The 21,933-nt window shown below is 35.7% G+C and overlaps 1 protein-coding gene across 1 annotated transcript; it reads right to left on the minus strand.

The window, feature by feature from the left end:
• Positions 1–421: 421 nt before the first annotated feature.
• LOC126967166 (CTP synthase) lies at positions 422–20,422 on the minus strand. The gene is made up of 10 exons (XM_050811629.1): positions 20,122–20,422; positions 19,856–20,026; positions 10,744–10,961; positions 10,431–10,595; positions 8,198–8,319; positions 7,717–7,971; positions 6,786–7,078; positions 2,608–2,836; positions 2,072–2,160; positions 422–1,990 (listed from the first exon to the last, which is right to left on the minus strand). The coding sequence occupies exons 1-10, from the start codon at positions 20,294–20,296 to the stop codon at positions 1,908–1,910; spliced, it is 1,800 nt and encodes a 599-aa protein (XP_050667586.1). The 5' UTR covers positions 20,297–20,422; the 3' UTR covers positions 422–1,907.
• Between the last annotated feature and the right edge of the window lie 1,511 nt (positions 20,423–21,933).

Consider the following 21,933-nt stretch of genomic DNA (forward strand, 5'->3'; position numbering starts at 1 on the left):
GTCATACAGCTTTTATTTGGTGCTTTAGTGCGCAGCAAGCTAGAAACAGCTGTGTGTGTGTGTGTGTGGTGTGTGTGTGTATAATAGTACTTATGTAATCCTTCTCGAAAAGGTACAAAAAGCTTTTCTTAGGTACCTTTACAAACGTATGTATGGAGACTCCCCTTATATGTATCCCACAAAATTTATGGTACATTCTCCCTCGAGGTTAAGCGAAAGCGACAGCAGCTCACAGTTATGTGCAAAGTTCTCATAATTGATATAGATGCGCCGAGTTTTCATGATGAGCTATGTAGAATCTTTGTACCGGAAAATTATTGTTGGGCATAGATTTGTCGCGAATCATTGAATCACCGAATGTAAACAATTGATCCCAGCTTCTTAAAAAAATTTGTTTGGTATGATAATAAAATAATAATAATTATCATGCCAATTTTTTTATTAAATCTATTCAATACACTATTAGCATTATTAGTGATACTAACAAAAAAAACGTTCTATTTTATGGAATGGCAGCATTTGTAACACTAAACATGAACTTCCGTTGGAAGTATTCGATATCGATACATTATTATGCTTATTACAACAGACAGAGATTCAATATTGTAATGGAACTTTTAGTAAACATGAAATTTATGTTCAAACATCATTTATTCTTACTCTCTATGTATTTTTAGTAAACTTATAACTATTTATCTTATTCACTCCATCTTATGCCTGCGGTAGAGTTTGATTTGGCACCTTCATCAATATATTCAAGTTAAATACAGGCCAATAGGGTATTTGACCGGTTTCTGGAAATTATTTTAATAACTCCAAATTTTATAATAGTTGTGTGTTAATACAATATATATTATATTCCTGCTTAAGATTGTGTAGTCAAATTGGCTCGGTATGTACTAACAACATCTATTTAAAGTCAAAAGTTGAAAGCTGATCCTGATGTGTTCAAACAGTTTACTAATACTCGACAAATTTTTAATCATCTCAAATTTGCTTCCATATATTATGGATTAACTCCATTAGATGTCCACAGTCTTGCATATCAATGTGCTTTTAAATATAATAGAAAATTGATTTGAAGATTGCAGGAAAAAGCAGGTTTGTAAAAAGAAACATGGGAAAAAAAATTTTTGTGCCATTTTGACTGATGTACTTGCTGCAGAGCAGAGTAAACAGCAAAGGAAGGGTGACAAGAAAATTGTTTGTTTCAATAATAAGGCAGTGATGAAAGACATTTTTAAGAGTTCTGAAAAGGAAGAATACTTTTGCCTTGTTTGTGTCGAGGCCGATACAGATAGCCTTCCAGGAGAAGGGCTACAGTGCACTGATTGCCATAAATGGGCACATATTAAGTATACTTCCGCTGTTGGTACAGCTTATGTTAACATAAACTGTGACAGCAACAAAGCTAGGTTACAGTTTTTGCTTTTATATAATTGCCATGTAGAAGTCATTGATGTTTTATTAAAGATTTAATACTGATATTGTTTGTACTTTATATTTATCAAAAGAAAATAACCCTTTTAAGCCACCGACTAAATAGACCCCGTGACATTGTCTGACTTTTCGATAGTTATCTCAATTTAGTCTCTAAAACAAGTAGTCTGTGAAGTTTTTTGATGGAAATGTAGGGGCAAATTATACCTTAATAATAGCTATCTTAAAAGAAACAAGTTCCTATTTCTTCATTATGAAGGAGCTATACTTCTTTAAACAATATCCTGTTATAGTGATCCCTCTTTGCCCTACTTTGAAATAGTCAAATACCCTATTTAATTTTTTTAACAAGTTCAGCTTGCTATTGGTGTTCACTTAAGCTTAATAAATAAAAATAACATAACTTTATAAAATTATGCTTAAATCTGTAAAAATAATATCCATTTATTGGTCTCCACTGAGTACTTCTAATGTATTCCATTGATTTCTGTGACTGTCTCACCATTTTTGGAGATATTTAGAGAACTCATGCTCAAGTTTTCCTCGTCATCTGTAAGCATAATAATTAAATTACCACAACATATACTTACAACCAGATCATTTAAATTATTGTAAGGTAATTAATACAAACCTGAGCTCACATCTGACTGGTTTCTTGGACTAAGACGACAACCCTTCAGCAGGTAATGCTTTAATTTTCCAAGTGATGCTAAGATCAGCCTGAAAATTAAATAATTATGAATTGGGGCATTTATGTTGATATCAATTAATAATTAAATAATAGTATTTTCTTTGATTAACACGAGTGTTACACATTTAAATAAAACACTTTTAAAGGATTAAAACGCGGGTAATTGTCAGTAAATCTTTGAATGCAGAAGTACTAACTTTTAAAAATAACATAAAGTCTTCTTTCAGTAAAATAGCCTATCTTCGATATTTAAGGTACATTCCCTTCATGTCCCATAACTTTGGGACATCCTGTATATCAGTTATTTTTTGTTAAAAAAAATTCTCATAAAGCACTGTATTTGTCAGGTGAAAGTGCAATTCCAGGACTCAGATGACTTCACGCTCTCAACTTAGTCTTGTGCCCACAAATTGCACCCTGATAGGAATAACTAAATTCCACCCATTAGATAACAATGTTACTATTTGTTGACTCACCCTAAGAAGAGTGGACTTGGAGAAAGTGGTCTGGATAGGTATTCAGGATGAAACTGTACAGTAACAAAGTATGGATGTCCCTCAACAATTGCAACCTCCATCCGAGTCCTGGTTTCATCTTTTCCCACAAAGCGCAGGCCAGCTGCCTCCAGCTGTTCAATATATTCTGGGTTTACTTCATACCTATGCCTATGCCGCTCTTCAACCACATCTTTCTTGTACAATTGTGCTGAAATTATATTTCGAATGTTAGTTTTAAATAACTTAAACATATATGATATAAATACATCTGAATTATAAAGAGATTTTAGAATATTGAAAATTTTAGATTTAGATTTTTCATAAAAATAAACTTTTCTTTTCAGACTGAAACTTGAAAAATTTTAAACAATTGTAAATGGAATATAAATCATTCCTAATTAAAACATTTTTTTTTCAAGAGAAATATACTTTTCTCACACGCCATGTTTACTGTTTGTAAGAATATGACAACATATTATAGGCAATGCATAACATTCTAACGTCAGTTTAGCAGCCGAGGTTAACAGACATAAGTAAGGTACAACAAATTTCTAGGATGTCAACAATAAGACGTACCTGACAACAAAGCAACAAAAGAATGTACATTAGTTGTATGTACATTATATGGGCAACAAGGAAAACCAGCCAAATTAATGTTACACATTAATATAATAACTCGGTACACATCACTACTCACCCACCCATAAACATACATCACTCAGGTACTGAATGACCCTAGTCCTACATTCAACAAATGTAAGTAAGGATAAGTCTCCAACATTCACGAACAATCTAGTCAATAAGATGAAAGAATAACAGATACAACCCTGTTTCCAAAACAGCTAGGTATGTGAAGGATGAGATTCCTTTATCATCCTATCAAATTCTAAGCCTCTCGACGACATAAATTGATAACGTTTAGAGCAAATGGACATCATTTTGAATAAAATAAAAAAACACTATCGTCGCGCTTCAATATACTGGAAAGCCAAGCGCTGGCAGCTATTTCGGTCAACGGATCAGCCTAGCTATCCAACGCGGAAATGCTGCCAGTATTCTTGGTACACTTCCACGTAATGATAGTTTTAATTTAATGTAGTCATAGTATTGTAAATATAACTTATAGATATATATAAGTTTTGTTTTGTTTGAATAAATGATAATATTGGATAAGCTTCATATTTTTAATGCTAGTACATTAATGCACACTTTATAGTAATAAATGTCTTATGTAGCAGAATGAAGATCTTTCCTCGAAACAATATTTATGGCAACACTTATCGTAATATATAATACAAAAAAAACAGAAACCAGAAATTAACTAGCTAGTTTTATATTAGTGTTGTTTTTATTAAAAATTTCTAAGACCACTGTTAGGGTTTGATTTGATTGATTTGATTCATTAATTAATTTGATTCCCTCCGCAGGCTGACGTATCAATTCGCGTCAGTGGCGTAAATTTCGCGGTAGTGGAGTTCTGCATGGCAAGTGACCAAAATCAAGTAAGTTTTAGGTTTTTTTTACGATACCTATATTTTTATAAGGGTTTTGTATAGTGGTTTAAGCTACATAATATAGCTCATTAACTTAAGATTTATTATATATAATTCTTACAATTGATTTATGTGTATTGACTTCTTGATTGTGGATTAAATAAAAATCGGATGTTTCAATCTTATATCCGTTATACACTGATTGTATAAAACTCTTTTTTATATCCGACAGCAGTAAATAAATAACTGGCACAAAACAACTGTTGATTTAATTTGTTTATTTTGTTTTAGAATGACTACTGATTATAAAAAATTAAAATAAAGATTCTATCAGTATTAGAAAAGATCGATCATCAGAAACAGATCATCGAAAATAGTAGGGATATCGCTCAAACCTTTGATAACTTTTTTCTAACGTTCCTGTTCAGATTACAACTACTTTAAATTCTTCTTCTGTACAAGCTGAATTAATACTTCAAAACAATGTACCCGAGTGCACAGTTTCATTAAAATTTAGGCACGTTACCACTGGTTAAATGGCGTATCAATTACCATCAGCTGAACGTCCTGCTCGTCTAGTCCCTTATTTTCATAAAAAAATTCTTTGGTAATAACATCTTACATTCTAAACAATTTGGTTTTATGAAAGCTCGTTCAACATAATATGATGCCGGTATGGCGTTGATTCGACACATATTTAATGCTTGGGAGAAATCAGATAACGCCATAGGAAGATCTTTCGAAAGCATTTGATTGCGTAGACCGTTCTACCCTTATCCGTAAGCTCAATTATTATGGAATAAAAAGCAAATCACTTGATCTTATTACTTTATACTTAGCTGATAGAACCCAGAAAGTAGTAATTAATAATGAACATTCATTAGGAGCTGTAATGCGGATGGGCGTGCTTCAGGGATCAATCCTAGGACCTTTCTTATTCCTAGTCTACATTAATGATTTGTCATTTGTAGCCCCGAAGGAATGTGAGGTTGTTCTTTTCGCAGACGAAACTTCATTAGTTTATAATATTGATAGAAATTCACAGAATTTAGATAAAATAAACCTGTCCTTGGAAAACATATGTAAATGGTTCAGGGTGAATAATTTGTCACTTAACGCGAGCAAAACAAAATCTATTGAATTCTCTCTAACAAATGTTAAAAAAAATATAATATTAAATGGGAGCCTTTAAAACTTGTAGATTCTACTTCTTTACTTGTAATAGACGAAAAACTACATAGGCCGCTCATAATGAGGCAATCTAAAATAAACTCAGTTCTGCTACTTTTGCTCTCAAAAGAATTCAAAACTTACTGATACTAAAACGAAATTGATTTATTTCAGTTATGTGTCTATGCCATAGCATAATGTCATGTGGAATATTTCTATGGGGGAAAACAGCTGAGATCGAAACAAAATTTGTTTTACAAGAATTCTAGAGAATCCCTTAGAAATCACTTTCAACACAGCAATTCTGAAAATAGTATCCCAATTTAATTATATATGTATAGTTTATAATAGAAAGAATGACTACATTCAAGAAAGATACACATACTATCAATACAAGAAATAAAATTAAAATTAAAATCTAAAGCTATTCCAAAAACGAGACTCGGTAAAATACAAAATTTATTTGTTTGTCTCATTGTGCAATTCTTTAATAGAACTCCAAATAATATCACACGTCTAACACCTTCCAAATTCAAAAAGGTTACAAAGAATCGCTTTATTCTAAAAGCCTACTAATTAAAGAATATATAGAGGATAAAGAAGTATGGAAAATAGATGCTCCTGATCCACCTAATAATTCTTTATATTAAGATTGTATAATCGAATATATTCTTTTGGTTTATATACAATCCACTGTAATTGCATTATATAGAATCATTTGTGGGCTTGCTTTGTGAGCATTCATTTTGTAATTTTTAGTTATGATGCGTAGGTATTCTTTAAAATGGTTCGACATGCTCACTGAATGGCATTGCTTGCGGCGGCGCGGCGTCGTGTACCGGATTGAGGGATAGACCTCAAACATGTGCGAGGGGAACGATGGCTGGTCCGTGTGTCAACTCGTGAACGGGTACTGATTATGGTGCCAGGTCGACCTGTTACAGTTTATATTTGTTAGATGCAATTACTAATTGTGACAGTAATCACGACCAACATGTTCACGAAGCATCCTTACACAAACAATGAGTTCAAGCTCTAGAGGTTGATGTATCCAATATAAGATAATTTATATTAATTATACAGTTAATTTTTCATTACTTTTTATAAAATAGATTATATTATTTAAGCATGTCATATTGCATGCAGCGCCTTAAACTAATTTGTTATGCATATTACAGCCATTGTAAGATACTCTATTTGATTGAAAAGAGTGACCGATGAGTTTCGTATATGTTCTTCTCACGAGCTCAACTATTTACGAACATATGGTAAATTCAGTAATTTAACGAAATATTTGTAGTGACGATTCAAAAGCGCTTAGTTTAAGCCTAATTGAATAAAGTTTATTTGACTTTGACAATTTATTAAATATTCATTATTGTTTCCTTTAGTCTCCACCCCAAAAAATAATAATTTGTATATTAATTGTAATAATTTACGAAATCTCATCCAGACTATTACAGTAGTTTTAATTGTGGGAACACGTTAACATACCTACAACACTAGGTTCAAGATATGTGCGCCTCTTTCCCAATCTCATTGTACCACCCAAATTTTCAGGGTGATGTTCTGGCATATCAATAACCAATTTGTCCTCACAATTTGGATCTACCTCTGTAGTATTTGCTCCCTTTAAATTTAAAACATTCCTAGCAAACTCTATAACAGCAGCTTGTAAGCCAAGGCAGATTCCCAGCATTGGCTTCTGTGTTTCTCTGCACCAATTACAAGCTTCAATTTTTCCTTCCAAACCTCTTTGTCCAAATCCACCTGGTACAATCACGCCACTGTGGGGAAAATAAATTAATTAAAAAATGGTATCTCTGATGATTTCTTAAAAGCTGGGTCTGAGTATGCTCAGATGACTACTTATCATTTTATCAATACATAAAGAGAAAATTTTGCATTCCTCTTTTAAAAAATACGCGTTCACCTGGAACGTGAAATTTAAAACAGTTAAAGTTTATAAGGAGAAGAAGCGTATTAGGCTATTTTTCTTACATAAAATGCCTTATAAATACATTAAAATAAATATGTCACACACTACTGCTCGAATGACACACAACATACATTATAGAGGTCATTCACAAATCAACCCTTATAGTTAAAACTTAATAATTAATGTAGACTTAGTAAGTATGGTAGAATTTTGAGCTCTGGTTGACCACTAGATCCCCATGAATGCTCTCCTGGAAACACCACACAAGAAAGTTTTGTGCTACAGCATTAATTGTGTGAGGCGACAACTTCTCTGCAAACGGACCTCCAATGTATGTAGACCAAAATTTAAGATTACTCCTATCCCATCTAGCTTAAACAAGTGCATTCACTTCAACAGTACCTTAGATAGTGAAAACCTAGCTTTACATTTATAGATTAAATTTAAGTAATTTTTTGAAAACAACAATATGTTTGTTACACTCACTCACTCTTACACAGGTCCTGCCAAGCTTTGTGATAAGCAACTGGGTCATCAAATTTTGTGTTTTTTTCCAGATTAACTGCCTCAATGTATTTAAGATTGAGTTTACATCCTGCAGCAATACATGAATGCTGTAAAGCTTTAGTAACACTTGCATAGCTGTCTTCCAATTTTGTATATTTGCCAACCAGGGCAATATTTAGTTCCTTCCTCACATTTTCAATACTTCGTGCTAGATTATACCACTTTTGCATGAACCTGAAATTGAATTGAATAACAATCTTAAAATTGGTTGCTATTTTCACAACATAACATAATTAATTATTAAGAAAAATGCATGACGCTGACATAGATATGTAGGCAACAGTATATTTATTTTATTGATAGAATAATATGAGCCGGTAACCCACAGGCAATAATTTTATTAAGATTTTACAGTCACTCTCACATGTCATTGGCATGGAGATAAAACATATTTTATTACCTTCCTGGGCGAGGCATAGCTATATTCAACTGAAGTCTCTCATTTAAATATTGAACAACACCTTGTGCTTCCATCAATAAAGGTACGTGATACACAGATGTAAGGTCGTGAATACAAATAACCTGCAAAACAAACAAGACATTTCATATTACAATATTGTAAAGTACTTTTATCGTCATCATATTTGCGGGTTAATTTTATTTTTATTATATTCCACCAGAAGTTAAAAGTTCTCACACTATAATATACTTGTTGACGTGTTTTAAATCTGCTTATCACATACCCACATCATCAGGTGGTTTAATATGAATGGCACGAAAATTAAAATCCAATATCAACAATTACACTGTTGATCCAGTTTTCAGCCTTAATAATAATTCAAGGTTTTAATAGGTGAGACATACACACCATTGATTATTTTTTGTTTGGAATAAAAAATACAGCCTACGTAGAAAACACAAAGAGATGCAGATCTCCATTATAATCATTGGAAAAGTCTTGTTGAGAAAAGCTTAAAATCATTGAATTTATGTTTCGAAGTAGACTGTATTCGGGCATTAGCTATTCAGATTGAAACATTTCCCACACAGTTACATTGACAATGAGGAAGCATGCACACTCGGACAAGCGATTTGTCACTAGTTTTAGTAATAAGGACAATAGTCATTTTATAAGTATTCAAACAGACGTAACAGTTTCAAATTGAAATGAAAATATAATATCAGTATATTGAACGTCATCAACTACCCATTCAAAATAGGCTGTCTCAGACATGAGAATAAAGGGCGCAAGTAGTAACCAACATGCTATCGCTGTCACGACTGCTGTGAGGTAGATATGTAAAAACTCGTCGACGATTGCGTTCCTTCGTACTCAACTATCCAGTGGCTCTCAAACTTTTTATATTTTTGTTTCCCAATATCATGTTGCATTGTTTGTGGTACTTGTTCTGAAGACTTAAAAGATGGTGCATACTGCAGATTCTGTAGAACAACCACCATTTTCACTGCGCAGGAATTACAGAGGGTGCATACAGAAAGCTGGGTGATAACAAAAACTAATTGGCGTTATCCAAAATGTAAGCAAGCCAGTGCCCAGTTACAGCTCCCAGCGAGTGCCTCGTCATCTCCAGCTCAATCGCCAGGAATCGAAAATTTAACAGGGAAAGTGCTAGAGGATATAAATAGCTACAGATACAGATCATATCAGCTAAACTATCTACTTTTGGTGGATTAGCGACCAAGTTGAAACTATTAAGAGAAGATTTCACGGGTATTGAAACATCTATGCGCGAGGCGGGTCAACCAATCAAAGAGTTTGGAGTGGGTTTGTCAAATATCGAGAACAAAATCTCAGAAGTTGAAGAATTAATAGACCGACTGAAAAACTTGGAAGAGCGAGAAGAAGTACATGAGAAAGATGCATCGGAGCAATGGCTACAAATAAACAATCTGGAATTAAAAGGTGAAACACAATCAAGTAACTTCGTCCGCATTGAATAGCTGTTGCTTTGGGCACATTTTATTTTTGAGGATACTTTTCAAATAATACACATACAAACTACTCTTTCCGCAGCTTTACTCTCTTTAACTTTAATCTCCTATTTCATCCCCATGTAGGTAGAAGTATAAAGAATGCTCAAACAAATGATTAAAAATTATTTCTCATCAAGTGCCTCAATACAAAGTTTCATGATTTTAAACAATTTTTTATGTTTTTGAAGTACTAGAAGTGAGGGTCACTTCTAGGATAAATACACAAATAAAATATGAAAAACAAAAGCCGGAGGTCGTGGTTTCGTGTCACGCATCGTTCATAAAATTTTGTTTTTCAAATTTCATGATTTTATCTTCCCTAAATGATCAATTTCCATACTGCCATCCCCTATTTCATTTATTTTTTTGCAAAAAAAGGTAGCCTATGTTTTCAAGCTTTAGTAAAATCATTAACATTGCCCAATAAGACTTAATAACTCGACTTAACCGAGCAGGGCCGTGGTTTTCTAGCAAGGTAGCACTGTAGAATCTAACTAGTCGTAGTGTCTCTTTAGTCCAACAGTACGACGTAAGTTGTATGAAAAGCTGCTTGCTTAGTATATGTAATCTGTAGACTGGCTAGTAGGTAGTAAAGATTATGACTGTCACTTTTTTTCTAGCCAAATTAATTTTAGTTGCTGTAAATGCACAACAGTCCTCTAATCAATTTAAAGAATGGAGATGATGATCATACTTACTTGTTCTGGAGTAACATGGCAAAAGTTAGAAATTTTTTCCTTAATATTGTGATGGATGGGCTTTTCCGACCTACAAAGTATGAGATCGGGTGACAGGCCAAGGCCACGCAATTCTCGTACTGATGATTGTGTTGGTTTTGTTTTGGGTTCTCCTGTAGATTTAGGCTGCAAACAATTGTAAAACTTGAAAAGTGTTTGAATACTAATTAGAGTAAAACAAATATTCTTAAAATATGTAATCTATACTTTTTTGTTTGTGTTTTTCCTTACAAGGATGAATCTAAAGTCATAACATGTAAAACAATTTAATTACCATTGGAATTAATGACACATGTGCACAACAAAAGTTCTCCCTTTTCACTCGGAACTGAAACTGTCTAAAGGCTTCCACAAATGGCATGCCCTCAATGTCCCCTATAGTTCCTCCCAACTCCACAATGCACACTTTTGGTGGCATGTGATCTGGGGTAACCGGAATATGAGCAACTCTTTGAACCCATTCTTGTATAGCATCAGTAATATGTGGGATAACTGTAACATACAAAAAAGTAAATTGAGTGGAGTATAAATAGAGTAGTAACTCTACTTAAAACACATCCCATACATAAAAAATTTTTAATGGCAAAAAAGTGCAAGTTTCACATAACAATAAAACTTGTATTATTGAGCAGAGACGATGCACAGCATCTGTGAGATTGCGTTTGATACTTTCCTTTATATTTCCGGCGATCGCAGCGCCGGAAGTGTCTTTGTTGAGTACATTAGCGCCATCTATCGAAACTTGTTTGTCACCAGAGTGTTGGCGGCACTTCGCCCTCATAGAAGTCTCTCACCAGGAGCCATTATTGGGATGCTGGCCATCGTCTCTGCTCAATAATACAAGTTTTATTGTTATGTAAAACTTGGACTATTATCGGCATGTGACGATGCACAGCATCTGTGAGAGACGTGTTTATAACTCCTGGTGACTGATAACGACGCTATGTGAAATTGAGACAGAAATGGATAGCTATTATTATATTTAAATATACAGTATTTTGTGTACTCCGAATTAATTTAAAACAATTAAACTTAATAAAACATATGGATGTATTAATTCCTACAGTTAAACTAGCTTTTTCAAACAAGTAATAAAAAAGAATCTATCTAAAATCGACTAAATCTAACCAATCAATATAGATTTAATTATAATCATACAGGTTCAAAATTAGCTGCAAGGTTAATGTGCGATTCAGTAATGATCATAATTGGCTTAAAATAATATTTTGCAAAGGTATTTTCTCTGCGCCAATTCCCACGAGTAAGAATATTTTCTATAGGATAGTTATCATACCAGTTCAGAGATGCGACGGCAGAGCGCAATGAGCCAGGGTTGGCTGTAATACCTGCGTCCCTTAACACTGTTTTAACCCAGTTACCAAGAACCGTTCGCGAGGCGGATTGTCTGGGACCTCTGATAGTAACGAAGAGGGCACTGTTACACTCGGTTGTGCGTCTCTGTGCTCCTTGCTCTACAACTTTCTTAAGCCAAAATATCGGACATATATTGCGATTGCTATGCTCCATTAACTTCCAGCGTGATTGTCTGCATGATGCCGTATCTGTCTTCGATCCAAAGGCTGGGAGTAATATGACATGATCGCCTGCGTCAGTAAAGTGTGATGGGGAGACCTTCAGCAAGGTAAGATCGTGTACGCGGCGGCCGGATGCTAAAAGTAAAATACAGGCTAACCGGCGTGAAGCTTCAAAGAGTGTATCATTGGCGGGTGAATTACATTGTAACCATGCGACCAAGTCACTTTGATCCCAAATAGGGGGTTTTTCTGCTCTTGGTTTCTGAAGAGAGATGGCTTTCAATATATGCTTTACTAAGAAATGAGAATTTAAATTTTCATTATTTGGTGGTTTGCCGAAAGATAATACGACTGATTTATATAATAAAATAGTTGGATAAGCCAGTCTCTCTTCAAGGCATAAGTATGCTAAGAAAAATTATTGTTTTTACACCGCTTAATCCATCTTGCCCATGTGGGCTTGTAAGTTCTCAAGGTGGACTTTCTTTAATAAGGATTTCTCCGCCTATGTCCAGAATCCAGTGAGATCACTCCACCCCCAATTTTCCAAACGTACAGTTCCATGTCCTGCACTCGAGGTGGAGGTAAGCCTGTGCTCTGATCGATAAGTACGGTGCTCAGATTGTTCACTTTCATGGGCTTGCACAGGACTCTTTGGCGGAGATCCAGTCGCCAAACGCTTTTTCCCACGTCGGTGCTACAACAAGATACACTCCTATTGTAGAATTCAAGTGGTGCAGCACTCGGGGCAGTAGGCTCGGTGGTGGGAACACCCACGCCAGTTGAAACTGCCATTCGCGACTGAAGGCAGAATAGCGATGAGTTGCCTCCACAATCTTTTGAGACATACTTTTCTACAACCCTCTTGTCCATCGTGGCGAATAGGTCGATCTGAGGGATCCCGAAGTTGTGAAACACTTCCTTCAATGCTGGGCCAAGTCAATGCCATTCGGCCTTTTGTCTCCCCCGAGATAGCCGGTCTGCTACGTCGTTGTATTTTCCGGGGAGGAACTCTGCTGTCAGTGTGACGTTCCTTTTGTCTAGGAGTTCCAGTAACTGGTATGTTAAGTTGAGTAGGCCCGTCGACCATGTACCGCCTTCTTTGCGAATGTAAGATACGACTGTGCGGTTGTCGGATTGTAAGATCAGATGGCAGTTTTGTAGCTGTAATTTGAAATGTTGTACTGCTGCGATAATAGCGAACATTTCTTTGCGTTTGCAGTGCCACCGGCTTTGACGGAGCCTCCATCGTCCTGATACTGACTCGTCGTCCATCTGCGCCACCCACCCGTAGTCTGCAGCATCCGTTGTCAAATATCGTATCAACGTCGGGTGTAAACTGCTTACTGCACGGTGGTTTTTCATCCACCATTTTAAGACTCCTACTACTGGGATCGGAATTATCGATTGTGCACGAAGAGGTTGTCTGGCTAGAATTCGAGTATAACGTTGCAACTGGCGGCAGTGCAGTCTTCCTCTTGCTATTACGAAGTTCGCAAAGTTGAGAGTGCCAAGGATCACCTGAGTTTTCTTGAGAGATAATTGTTCCCTTGTGTATATTCTGTGAAATCGCTACTGTAGATTGAACCTTTTTCCTTGGTAAGATCTTTAGAATGCGGGCAGTGTTCCATGTTAGTCCTAGAAATTCTATCTCCTACACAGGGTCAATTACAGATTTTTCGAAATTGATGGCCCAGCCGAGAGTCTCCATCATTTGTATTGCTACTTTCGCTTGGTCTCTCAGAAGTGTGTTTGACTGATTTACCAGCAAGAAATCGTCTAGATAGACTATTATCCTCATACCCTTGTTCCTTAGGTACTGAGCTATCCAATTGGTTAGAGCTGAGAAGTTCTTCGGTGCATAAGATAGGCCGAATGGAAGGCAGGTCATTTGGAGGACTTGTCGCTCGTAAACCAGTCGGAGGAACCTCCGATGAGACTGTGCGATAGGTACGTGGAAGTATGCCGAAGACAGGTCGAGCTTCACCATCCAGTCGTCCTTCTGAAGAAATCGAGGTATGTGAAACTGTGAAATCAGTTTGAATGGCTTGGGTGTTATATGCTGATTGAGTTGCCTTAGATTGAAGATGGGTCTGAATGATCCATCGCTCTTCCTCGTCAAGAACATGGATGACAAGTAAATGGCTCCTAACTGCCGTTGATTTGGAATTTCTAAAACTCCTTGTTCCAGAAGATTGTGGATCTGCTGTGTCATATCCGGTGACTGAGGAGTCTTGAAGCGACATAAAACCTGCGTCGACGGATGGACGAGCGCTGGTTTGGAGGTGAATGGCAGGCGCATTCCCGTGATTATATCGAGAAGGGCCTGCCGAGCCCGCAGCACCTGCCACTGCCTCCGATACGCTCGGAGGCAGCCCCCGTAAAACTTCGGTTGCAGCTGTAGATAGTCATTTGTCGTATTGTTTTTTATTGGGCTGACCTTCCTTTCGGTAATTTTTTCAGGCGGCTTAGAGGCCCCCGTGAGTTGTTTATTTCGTTTAAAGTTATGTCCTTGTGGACGAAAAAATGGAGCCACATTGTCTCGCGAAGGGCCCGGTATTTCAGATTTATTAGTTAGCTTCGTCTTAGCTTTCTTCATCTCCTTTCCAGAAGAAAACCACGGCCGAATCCACTTGTCTAGTCCGCCAGTGCATTGTATATAAACGCGTCACTGACTCTCATCAAAAAGATGCTTATAACTCGGAGGAATTTTATGCAAACCCTAACGCAATTTTTTATTGGGCAGCTCGCTTAGGATACGCTTCCTGCGATTCTCAATATTATATTCGGCTCGTTTTCCGCAAACCGTTTGCATTAATTCGTCGCTCACTTTGTGAAACTTGGAGGTAGGTTGAAAGTATTTCGGTTATTTTATCAAATATAGTACCGGCAGACAAAATTGTGTCGGCAGAGGCCGTCCAGTTGACAAAATCTTACAGATTTTGATTCAAAAGTTCACGCTGAGTAATAAAACCGTTACAAATTGCTGCTTTTATTCTTTATGAATTTGCGGTATGATCTTTGCCCTTAACAAACTGTCGGAGTTCGTCGTTCACTTCCAAGTTTACGAAACCCGGAGAAGCATTATGGAGCTTTAACGCATCCGTATATCGAACATCTTTCCACGAGGAATCGCCGAATTTTTGTAAGAGCTCAAGTCGTTTCAAATGATCGGAGTTAGCTCTGGGCACTTTAGGGTCCTTCAATGATGTGCCTACGTGGCCTAGATTCAAAAGCCGTGGCTCGACCAGGTGAGTGATGGCAGCCGTTTCAGGGCGTTGTAAATAAAAATCACGGGCTGCCTGAGGGGCCAGCCCTGGTGCTAGTAGTTGTTCTCGCCCGAGATTCTCATTTGTTCCAGAATGTATTGTGGTATTCGATATCGGTATGTTGTAACGTGAATTTTGCATTTAAAAATCTGTCAGTACACCAACTTTATTCAACAACAGTACCAAAAGAATCTGTTGAGGAGGATTCGGGGTCGATACTCGAGGAGTGGCGACGCTTCGAGGACCCACTCTGGCCCTCTGACGGGCGCGGGACGGCCGAAGAGCCGAGGTCGGGATGCACACTTTACTATCACTCATTTTTGCATTTTAGAAGGTTCGGTATATCCCAATACATAATTCTAATAATAAATTACTATATAACTTAGTAACTCAAAACACGTGTTGCACGTTCAGAAAGTAACGACGCTATGAGGGCGAACTGCCGCCAACGCTCTGCTGACATACAAGTTTCGATAGATAGCGCTAATGTACTCAACAAAGACACTTAATATAAGGGAAAGTATCAAACGCAATCTCACAGATGCTGTGCATCGTCACACGCCGATAATAATAGAGTTCAATTTTATACAAATGAACCTTTACATGGTACTAATAATATATAATAATAACACACCAGATTTTTTTTTAAAGTTATGTCTCTGTTCATACTAATCTTTGAAATGAATGGACATATTTAGATGGAATCTATAGAGCAACATCACAATCACCGCATGGTACGCAGCTGCCTACGCGAATGCCCAACAATAATGTCAAGAAAACATATAATTAAAAAGCAGTTGTTATCAAAGAATTACGATTTTAAAAAGATTGATTCTTCCTCTATAAAGATCCTAAAATTGCAAGCTCTAAGACAAATATAATTGCAAAATACAACCAAATTGAAGAGAATCTCAAAGAATTCACACAAAGCAATATCAAATCGAAAGAACTATCCGAAACAACATTGAATCTATTGGAAAGAAGAAAATAACTATAATTACAACAATAATAACTCCACAAACCAGAAATGAAAATCAAATATTTTAGCAAAACTTAATAAACAAATAAAAGAAAATATGAAGAAGGATAGGAAGAACAAATGACTACAAACTTTAGAAAGATATATTCAAAATACAGGAGGTGTCAAAAAAGCTCTGAAAGAATTACACAAACAAGGTAAAGAGTGGATTGAGTAAGCACACTTACATAAAAAGGCGAAAAGAAATCCAAAATATGCAACAGATTTCTACAAAACCCTTTACTCTAATAGTGATACTACTAAACTGGAAAAAAACCTATTTATATTGCATTCATAGATTACTGCAAAGATTTTGACAGCCTCATTCATAAATTTATTTGGTCAAGTCTGGAGGAGCAGGGTATCAGCAAATTGTTAAATTTACTGTACTACAATTAAATTTACTGAACCAAATGTCAAAAATATAGATGCAAGTGTTTTGTTAAACGGAGAGGTGATAGACGCGGTGCAATCTACTATATTTCTTGGCATAACTCTAGATTCCAAATTACAATGGGGCCCCTATATTGAAGGATTGGCAAACAGACTTAGTTCTGGAGCATACGCGGTTAAAAAGATTAGACAATAAACTGACATACATACAGCGCGACTAGTATACTTTAGTTATTTACATAGTATTATGTCCTATGGTATATTGCTATGGGGCAATGCTGCCAATATTAATACAATATTTGTGCTGCAGAAGAGGGCTATTCCCGCTATTTAGAACCTAGGTCCTAAAGAATCATTGAGAGCAAAATTCAAAGAAATTAACATCTTTACTGTTGCTTCTCAATATATTTTTGATAATGTAATGTATGTTCATAGGCACATAAGTGAATTTGCTAGTAACTGTCATAACCATAATGTTAACACCAGGAACAGACATAAACTTATAATGCCTACTACTCGGCTAAGTCGAGTTAGTAAGCCTTTTGTGGGGCGACGTTTATGCTTTTACAACAAGATCCCAGAAAATGTTCAAAACAATAGTATTACGTTATTCAAAAGAATTGTTAAAAAATTTAGTGTGGTAAAGGTTACTATAACATAAATGACTTTCTTAATGATACCACAGATTGGGAATGGAGTGACTGCCCTCAGGCTATTAAATAATAAGTTTAATTGTACAATATTACTTTGTAAACATATTTTTTCGATGAAAAAAAAAAGCTTGCTTTGATTGTTGCGCCCGTTCTTCTCAGGTCTGAGGCATTCATTTTGGAATGAGTGGTAGTTTTTGACTTTCAATAAGTGATGTCACATCCTATTTTGAATAAAAATATTTGAATTTGTACATCAACATTATAAGAAACATCTATAACAAAAGCACAAGCTGCATAAAGTTAGAATCTGTAGGAAGTCCTTTTCCAATTAACAGAGGAGTCCGACAGGGAGATCGTTTGTCCCCAAAGCTATTTACAGCGGTACTGGAAAGCATCTTTCGAAAATTAGATTGGGATGAGTTTGGCTTAAATATAACTGGTCGACAGCTTAATAATCTAAGGTTTGCTGATGATATTGTTTTGTTAGAAGGAGATCCCCGAAAACTCGAAACTATGATACAACAGCTTGCGCAACAGAGCCAAAATGACGGACTTAAAATGAACCTAGAAAAGACAAAATTTATGACCAACTCAGAACAGATAGGAATCAAATGTGACTAACCGAGTCTGTCAATGAATATGTTTATCTTGGACACATAATTTCTCCTTCTAATCAAATGACCAAGGAAATCGACAAAAGAGTAGCATGTGGATGGAGAAAGTACTGGGCATTAAATGAGATTTTAAAAAGCAAAGACATAAGCATAAACATCAAAACAATGACCTACAACATGTGTGTTGTGCATCCTACCATGCATAACTTATGGCCGCGAAACCTGGATGTTGACCCAACAACACAGAGAGAAACTTGCAGTGTGTCAACAAGCAATGGAAAGGTGCATGTCGGGAATAAAAACTATTAAAATTACTAAAAACTATGATTTATTTTATTTTCTATTATTTTTTTATATTTTCTATTTAAACTAATAAAAACTGGTCCAAGCAAACCTGCTTCTTTAAGACAAACAGCTCAGAGGATGGCCACCAAAAAGATGGGAAGATGAAATATCTCAGAAATTAGGCCCATATTGGAAAGGGTTGCTCTGGACCGAAAGTACTGGAGAGAATTGGAGAAGGCCTTTGCCAATAGGCACTTCAAAGTCAGAGATATCATATAAATATTGATGTTGAATTTGAAACCTCTAGCTAAGTTGCATCTTTTAATACTTTAACTGTTTAATATTGTTTTTTATAAGCTAATTATTGGAAACAGACTTCGAAAGAAATAAAGGCTATTTTTATTTATTTTATATAGAGCTACATAAGCTTGGTCTCTTAGGATGCCTGGAATTTTGGAGTCGGCATCCAGATTCAGCCGCTCTCGCTCCCACTGCTACCCTTCCCTAGTTACAGAGGTAACAAGTAATAAAATATTTTATTAATAAAATATTATAATATACGAAGTGACTATTTGTACAGGACGAATAAATTATACTTATTCATACATTTATTCAATTTTTTTTTTTAATTAAAACGTAAAACTTTTTCAACATTTCTGTGAATTTTTATTTACTTATTTCATGACCTAGCTCAGTCGGAAAGTGTTTTTTATTTTTTTTATTTTTATGATTCCTTTTTATGTATTAAACATTTGTCTGATTTTTAAATTACCTATTCAAATCTGTGCTTTATTTACGTGTTAACCCGTTCAGAGGTTCTATTTTTTTTCGTTATTTTCTTGAAAATTGTGTATTGTAATAAGATTAGTAGCACTATAAACGTGGACCAAATCTCTATCACTATGATTTATAAAAATTCGTTAGGTTAGGTTATGTTAGAACAGTTAAAACAACACACGAGCCGAGCATAGTGGGCCACAGCAGCGGCTGTGAGTGCCAGGAATGAATTCTAGGTGTTTCCCTTTCTTTCCTCCCCATAAAAATGTCCAACCCTTAATTATGTCATAAATTGTGGTTAGGTTACAATGCTTTTTTCTCTGGAACGGTGCATTACCTTGTAATTAGAGTGGTAGCATTATAATAGTGGACTAAAACTCTATCAATTTAAATATTTATTACCTCATAATTCATGCTAAGGGATACTAAGTTTTAACCCAAATATCATTAAATGATGTCTTTTCTCTCTCTAATCAGATAATCGGATAGCTAATTAAATTCATTTGTCCAGTTGCCGGACGAATAGCAACAGCCTAAAATAAAATTATTCATCAGACTTCTGTACGAATAATAATAAATTATTTGTCCAGTACCTGTATCAATAGACTCAGCCTAAATATATTAATATTATTATACTCTGTTACTAGTTATAAATCATATATTTACTTAATTTTACTAGTTCAGTAAAATATTCTAGTAGTTCTATGTAGGCTAACCAACAATATTCTGAAATTAAACAACACACATTGTTTAACAATATACAGTGTGTTTTTTATCTTTTTAATAGTGATAAAAAGTATTGTAACTATATTTTTAGGTGGCACAATGTAGTCAAAAATTACCTTGAACAGTCTTCCCTAAATAGTCTCCCCGACGTTCCCTTTCAATAACTTGTTGATATATTTTGCCTGTTGTTATATTATTATCTCTATGTAAGGTTATGTCTAGAAAACGCTCATAGTTGCCAAGATCAAGATCAACTTCACCACCGTCATCAAGAACGTAGACTTCACCTAGGAAATATAAATAGAGCACAAATAAATTATTAATTTGAAAGTTAATTTGTGTTCATAGAATATTAAAACTGGAAAAAGATCATGGGACTTACCATGTTCATACGGAGAGAAAGTTCCCGCGTCAATATTAATATACGGATCAATTTTTATGGAAGTAACATCAATTCCACAACTCTTCAAAATAGTGCCAAATGAGCTTGCGATGACTCCTTTACCCACGCCACTTATAACGCCTCCTGTTACTAAAATATACTTCATGTCTGGCATGTTTACACTTTACTGTAAATACATTAGAGAAAGAAAACAAGATTTTAAAAATATATTTTAGTTTCTAAATATTAAATTTCGCTACACACGTGCTACGGTACCTACTAAGCAAATTATTAACAACATAAACACAGACTACATCACAGACTACATACTGGTTACTACTATTACTTATTACATATTCTTTGATACTACATAAGAGAACAACACTAAAATCAAAAGACCTAAAAATCTTATAACTGGGTTCGATAACATCTGACAATTTAGTATTCCTGTATGACACCCTACACCTCGCGAAAAGACCTCGGAGCTTGACGAATTATCCGTCGAAGTTAATCGCAGCTCGGAGTACTACGACACTGCAGGTTGCCAACAATATGGATATTTTAAGGTTCTCGGAGTAGAAAAGAACGAATATTGTTTTTTTTTAATTGAATATGACCACTGCATAAATTAATACTACAATAGTATGGATTTTGTTTCAAAGGTTTTTGGGTAGGCTGTGATTGAATTCAAAATGAATATTTACAATAATTTAATATACAAAACTATGTTATAGGATTCCATAAGTCCAAGTACAAAGTCTGGACCCAATAAAGGATCATGTCATGTAGCACGTGTGTCTGCGTGTCTGTCCTCTTCTCAAGGTACCTTCTGTATCTGTATCTGGACTCATGAACCACCTCACTAAGTGTTACAGTAACCCAGGCTTACTTCTAACTTTACCGTATTCTAGCATAGCCTACCCAAGAAACAACATATAACTTCTATAGAGGCGCCTATGACAACATTACCAAAGAATTAAGTAGTGTTGAGTGGATTAATGAATTTTCTAATTGCAGTGATGTAAATGAAAAGGTTGCCATATTCTATAAGACCTTGAATGCCGTAATCGATAGACATGTATCCAAGCGCATTTATCACCGCCGCAGATGGCCTATTTGGCTTAGCAAAGCTCTTGTAAGAACCCTAAAGGATAAGGATAAGGTTAGATTGCGCTACCGCAAGTATGGTAATCCTCGCGATGTATTAGAGTACCATCTCACTCACTCGTTCACTATGTATATGTCACGAGGAGTTTATAGTGGCTATGGAGAGACATAATGCCGATATCATGGCGATTAACGAAACCTGGCTGAAAGCGGGAGAGAAGAAGCGCGCGCCCGCGCCGCCCAGGTACTGGCTGCGACATACTCCGCGCCCACCTGGCACCCGCTCACGCGGATGCGGTGTCGGATTTTATATTAAAAGAGGTATTTACTGTCGTAACCTTGATTTTCCAGAATCACCAAAAGTGGAACAGATGTGGTTGGGTTTAAATTTAAATGGTTTCAAAGTAGCAATTGGTACCACTTACAGACCTCCTTGGCTTCATGTTGACACTTTTTTTGATGCTCTCACTCAATCAGTGAGTGCACTTGCGACCTACGACCACGTTATACTGATGGGTGATTTTAATATAGATCTGTTTGCTATTTCTAACGTTATTACAAATGGGAGCCCATTTCATCTCTAAATTTAAATTGTACTAGAAAATTCTTTTAACTATTTTTATCCTGCTTACACATTTTCCATCCCTTTTTTTCTGTTCGATTTGATCCTGAACTAACTAGAAATTTCCTTTAACTTCACAAAAC

The sequence above is a fragment of the Leptidea sinapis genome, chromosome 12 (genome assembly GCF_905404315.1).
Source record: "Leptidea sinapis chromosome 12, ilLepSina1.1, whole genome shotgun sequence".
NCBI lineage: Eukaryota > Metazoa > Arthropoda > Insecta > Lepidoptera > Pieridae > Leptidea > Leptidea sinapis.